This window comes from Rattus rattus, chromosome 5, assembly GCF_011064425.1.
Source record: "Rattus rattus isolate New Zealand chromosome 5, Rrattus_CSIRO_v1, whole genome shotgun sequence".
NCBI classification, from domain to species: Eukaryota; Metazoa; Chordata; class Mammalia; order Rodentia; family Muridae; genus Rattus; species Rattus rattus.
This window is the reverse complement of record NC_046158.1, coordinates 69,839,284-69,845,283: the sequence shown is the minus strand read 5'-3', so window position 1 is coordinate 69,845,283 and position 6,000 is coordinate 69,839,284. Positions and strand designations below refer to the sequence as shown.

At 41.6% G+C, this 6,000-nt stretch overlaps 1 protein-coding gene across 1 annotated transcript in view; it reads left to right on the top strand.

The window, feature by feature from the left end:
- Nucleotides 1-6,000, top strand: part of LOC116900883 (olfactory receptor 5D13-like) — a 36,908-nt gene that overhangs the window by 5,647 nt on the left and 25,261 nt on the right. The window contains exons 3-4 of the mRNA XM_032902560.1: nucleotides 3,685-3,885; nucleotides 5,657-5,694. Of these exons, the coding sequence (XP_032758451.1) occupies nucleotides 3,685-3,885; nucleotides 5,657-5,694 (239 nt within the window). The remainder of the gene's footprint in view (nucleotides 1-3,684; nucleotides 3,886-5,656; nucleotides 5,695-6,000) is intronic.

Genomic DNA, 6,000 nt, shown 5'->3' with positions numbered 1-6,000 from the left:
TNNTGCGTCAATGTTCATAAGGGAAATTGGTCTGAAGTTCTCTTTCTTTGTTGGGTCTTTGTGTGGTTTAGGTATAAGAGTAATTGTGGCTTCATAGAAGGAATTCGGTAGTGCTCCATCTGTTTCAATTTTGTGGAATAGTTTGGATAATATTGGTATGAGGTCTTCTATGAAGGTCTGATAGAATTCTGCACTAAACCCGTCTGGACCTGGGGCTCTTTTTTGGTTGGGAGGCCTTTAATGACTGCTTCTATTTCCTTAGGAGTTATGGGGTTGTTTAACTGGTTTATCTGTTCCTGATTTAACTTCGGTACCTGGTATCTGTCTAGGAAATTGTCCATTTCCTGTAGATTTTCAAGTTTTGTTGAATATAGGCTTTTATAGTAAGATCTGATGATTTTTTGAATTTCCTCTGAATCTGTAGTTATGTCTCCCTTTTCATTTCTGATTTTTTAATTTGGACACACTCTCTGTGTCCTCTCCTTAGTCTGGCTAGGGGTTTATCTATCTTGTTGATTTTCTCAAAGAACCAACTTTTGGTTCTGTTGATTCTTTCTATGGTCCTTTTTGTTTCTACTTGGTTGATTTCAGCTCTGAGTTTGATTATTTCCTGCCTTCTACTCTTCCTGGGTGTATTTGCTTCTTTTTGTTCTAGAGCTTTTAGGTGTGCTGTCAAGCTGCTGACATATGCTCTTTCCTGTTTCTATCTGCAGGCACTCAGCGCTATGAGTTTTCCTCTTAGCACAGCTTTCATTGTGTCCATAAGTTTGGGTATGTTGTACCTTCATTTTCATTAAATTCTAAAAGTTTTTAATTTCTTTCTTTTATTTCTTCCTTGACCAGGTTATCATTGAGTAGAGCATTGTTCAGTTTCCCGTATATGTGTGGGCATTCTTCCCTTATTGTTATTGAAGACCAGCTTTAGGCGTGGTGGTCCGATATACGCATGGGATTATTTCTATCTTTCTGTATCTGTTGAGGCCTGTTTTTGACCAATTATATGGTCAATTTTGGAGAAAGTACCATGAGGAGCTGAGAAGAAGGTATATCCTTTTGCTTTAGGGTAGAAGCGTTCTATAAATATCCGTTAAGTCCATTTGGCTCATGACTTCTCTTAGTCTGTCTCGTCTCTGTTTTAATTTCTGTTTCCATGGTCTGTCCATTGATGAGGTGGGGTGTTGAAATCTCCTACTATTATTGTGTGAGGTGCAATGTGTGTTTTGAGCTTTAGTAAGGTTTCTTTTACGTATGTAGGTGCCCTTGTATTTGGGGCATAGATATTTAGGATTGAGAGTTCATCTTGGTGGATTTTTCCTTTGATGAATATAAAGTGTCCTTCCTTATCTTTTTGATGACTTTTAGTTGAAATTGATTTTATTTGATATTAGAATGGCTACTCAGCTTGCTTCTTCTGACCATTTGCTTGGAAAGTTGTTTCCCAGCCTTTCACTCTGAGGTAGTGTCTGTCTTTGTCTCTGAGGTGTGTTTCCTGTAGGCAGCAGAATGCAGGGTCCTCGTTGCGTATCCAGTTTGTTAATCTATGTCTTTTTATTGGGGAGTTGAGGCCATTGATGTTGAGAGATATTAAGGAATAGTGATTATTGCTTCCTGTTATATTCATATTTGGATGTGAGGTTGTGTTTGTGTGCTTTTCTTCTCTTTGTTTTGTTGCCAAGCCGATTAGATTCTTGCCTCTTCTTGGGTATAGCTTGCCTCCTTATGTTGGGCTTTACCATTTATTATCCTTTGTAGTGCTGGATTTGTAGAAAGATATTGTGTAAATTTGGTTTTGTCATGGAATATCTTGGTTTCTCCATCTATGTTAATTGAGAGTTTTGCAGGATACAGTAGCCTGGGCTGGCATTTGTGTTCTCTTAGGGTCTGTATGACATCAGTCCAGGATCTTCTGGCCTTCATAGTTTCTGGCAAGAAGTCAGGTGTGATTCTGATAGGTCTGCCTTTATATGTTACTTGACCTTTTTCTCTTACTGCTTTTAATATTCTTTCTTTATTTTGAGCGTTTAGTGTTTTTGACTATTATGTGACGGAGGTGTTTCTTTTCTGGTCAATCTATTTGGAGTTCTGTAGGTTTTGTATGCTTATGGGTATCTCTTTTTTAGGTTAGGGAAGTTTTCTTCTATGATTTTGTTGAAGATATTTACTGGTCCTTTGAGCTGGGAGTCTTCACTCTCTTCTATACCTATTATCCTTAGGTTTGATCTTCTCATTGAGTCCTGGATTTCCTGTATGTTTTGGACCAGTAGCTTTTTCCGCTTTACATTATCTTTGACAGTTGAGTCAATGATTTCTATGGAATCTTCTGCTCCTGAGATTCTCTCTTCCATCTCTTGTATTCTGTTGGTGAAGCTTGTATCTACAGCTCCTTGTCTCTTCTTTTGGTTTTCTATATCCAGGGTTATTTCCATGTGTTCTTTCTTGATTGCTTCTATTTCCATTTTAATTCCTTCAACTGTTTGTTTGTGTTTTCCTGGAATTCTTTCAGGGATTTTATGATTCCTCTCTGTAGGCTTCTACTTGTTCTCTAAAAGGGAGTTCTTCCGTCTTTCTTGAAGTCCTCCAGCATCATGATCAAATCTGATTTTGAAACTAGATCTTGCTTTTCTGGTGTGTTTGGATATTCCATGTTTGTTTTGGTGGGAGAATTGGGCTCCGATGATGCCATGTAGTCTTGGTTTCTGTTGCTTGGGTTCCTGCGCTTGCCTCTCGCCATCAGATTATCTCTAGTGTTACTTTGTTCTGCTAATTCTGACAGTGGCTAGACTGTCCTATAAGCCTGTGTGTCAGGAGTGCTGTAGACCTGTTTTACTGTTTTCTTTCAGCCAGTTATGGGGACAGAGTGTTCTGCTTTCGTGTGTGTAGTTTTGTCCCTCTACAGGTCTTCAGCTGTTCCTGTGGGCCTGTGTCTTGAGTTCACCAGGCAGGTCACTTGCAGCAGAAAAGTTGGTCTTACCTGTGGTCCCAGGTTCGGGTTCGCTCATGGGGTGCTGCCACGGGCTCTCAGTGGCAGCAACCGGGAAGATCTCGCCGCCTCTTCCGGGGAGCCTCCGTGCACCAGGGTTCCAGATGTCCTCCGCTGTTTTCCTCTGGAATCAGCAATGTGTGTAGAAACAGTCTCTTCTGGTTTTACAGGCGTGTCTGCCTCTCTGAAGGTTTAGCTCTCCTCCCACGGGATTTGGGTGCAGAGAACTGTTTATCCGGTCTGTTTCCTTCAGGTTCGGCGGTGTCTCAGGCAGGGCTCCTGCCTCACCTGGGCCCTCTCCCACGGGAGCCCAGAGGCCTTATACAGTTTCCTCTTGGGCCAGGGATGTGGGCAGGTGTGGGCAGTGTTGGTGGTCTCTTCTGCTCTGCAGCCTCAGGAGTGCCCACCTGACCAGGCGGTAAGGTATCTCTCCCACGGGTTCTGGGAGCAGAGAGCTGCTGCGGGCCGGGATCCGAGGGTGTGGCTTGTTTGACTTATAATACCTCCTATCCTACTAATATGCATGCCTCAGATTCCCCTTGTGAAGGTTCTAATTCTAAAACAAGGAGATGGTGCATCCCCTAAATGTTAAATTTCCCTCTGCGGTTGAAAACCAGGATTGGACAGGAGGATATACTTGGGTCATAGAATGTTTCAATCAAGTGCTGATACAGGGACTATGTTTACCATAAAATTGTTAAAAGAGCCTGTACATTCCTACTCCTCGGCTTCTGGGCACTCACCCCAAGAAGGAGCCCATGGAAGCACTGAACACAGTGCAGGATGCACAAGACTTCATCTACAACCAGCACTCCACCGAGAAGAGCTGCTTGCTCAAAGAACTGCACTGCTTCAAGTCCATTGCCATCACACAAGAAAAATTGGAAGCTCTAACACCCACTCCAGTACAGCTGAGCTATGTATTTCTCCACAATGCGATACCTTTCATAGAATTTGGCTTTTTGGATAACACAATTATGATTGTTGCAGGAACCCAAATTGAATTGTCTATTGGTATTATTTTGGGAATTTCAACAATGGCAGTCAACGTGTTATTTTTCCTTCTATGTATCAACACATTATTTAACTTTCAGTCATTGATACTGTACTGTACTGACTTGGGGTTTGCTTATTTCTTACATAACATGCACGGGATACCTATTTATGTCTTTATTTTTTTTTCCTGATGGTTATAATTCAATGCTGAGGTTTCTCCAAATTATTTAAGATGTTTAATATCAGTTAAAATTGTGGTTCCCTGCCTGGTGGCATCCTTTATGTGATATTTCACTGTAAACTTTTACAATCATATAAATTCATTCGATTTTTAAACTCTCACATCTATCCAAAATGAAGCAGTGTTTTAAGTATATCTGGCTATTTTAATTTTGACCCATACTGTCTTTAAGAGTCAGAGGATAATCAGAAAGAACAATTGTCTGATTCTCCCCTTTTTTACATAAACCATACATGCTAACAAGTGTACTTCTTTCTGATTGGCTTTTTACCTTTAATTTCCCAACTTAGAGCAATCACAGTGAATTCTGATTTGGGAGAGAAATGTAGTGCTTGGATACTTCCTGTGTCTTAGGAATGGTTAAAGAGAGCATGAAACAGGTCAGAGAAAGCTTAGAAAAGAGAAAACAAGAAAAAGAAAAAGCTGAAAACTGGTAACAAAATTGATTCTCCACCTCTCTTTGGTTGTCCACCCTGCTTCCCTGTTGGGACCCCTAGTAGGCCTTCTTTCGCTTATATCTTTTGGCCCTTGGGCATTTAATTGTTGAACTAGCTTTATTAAACAACAGGTAGATAATATAGCAGCAAAACCTATTCAGGTATATTATCATAGGCTACCTATGGAGGATGCCTTTGATGAGGGCCAAGCCCACCTACTCATCTCCCAGCCCAGATAAGGACATTTTTGTCCTTCAGCCAAATGAGGCCAACATTCTTTTCTGCCTGCTGTCCTGATGCCTTTGCTGAAACATCAAGGAATCATCACCCCTGTGTGCTGAGCTGGATAGTCCTTGATGGGTAAGAGAGTGATATATTCATGAATAAAGGGCCTAAGGCAGGAGGGCCACCATTAGCTGCTGCCTTATCCCATGACAGACCCTGGCCATGAGATTCTCTTGGCCATGTGACAAATATCACTCCAATCTAAGACAGACGCAGTTCCAGAGGGGCTCATTCCAGGACAGTATGGCCATTTGATTATAAGGAAAGGGGAGATGTTGGGCATGATGCCCTTGAAACCCTCCATTATTGATGTTAATATTATGGTTAGAGTTAAGTATGACTGGGTTCATGGAAAATCCCCAGCCAGCTGCAGTCAGGATGAATAATGATATGACAAAGTTGTGACCTTGCTGAGAAATATATCTGATGCCAGGATGCCCAATGTGATAACCTATAACCTTTCTGAAAAACCAACATCCGGCTGACTAATAGAGATGACAAACCTGTGACCTTTCTAACATCCTGATAACGTCAGTCAATTGCCTGACCACAAGAGAGCTGTATCCTTTGTCTGTGAAAATGTTTCACACTTCCCCCTCTCTCTGTTACCCCTGTTATGGTATAAATTCAGCCTTAAGAAAAAATAAAATTGTCACCTTGATCAGAATCTTGTCTTGGCATCCTTCTTCGTGTCTCTTTTCCCCCATTCTCTTCCAGGTACCCTCTGCACCCTCGCTGACTGTCCTTATCATTCAGTAATATCTTCTCCTACTGAGGCCAGAGAAGACAGCCCAGTTAGGGGAATATATTCCTCACACAAGCAACAGCTGTAGGGATAGTCCCTGTTCTAGTTATCCAGGACCCAAATGAAGACCAAGCTGCACATTTGCTACATAAGCACAAAGGGACTAGGTCCATCTTGCATATCCTCTATGGTTAGTGCCTCAATCTCAGAAAGCCCTCAAGGGTACTCGTGAGTTGACCCTTGGATTTTCTATGGAGTTCTTAACAGCCTTTGAGCCATCAATCCTCCAACTCTTCCATGAGTCTCCAAGCTCCAT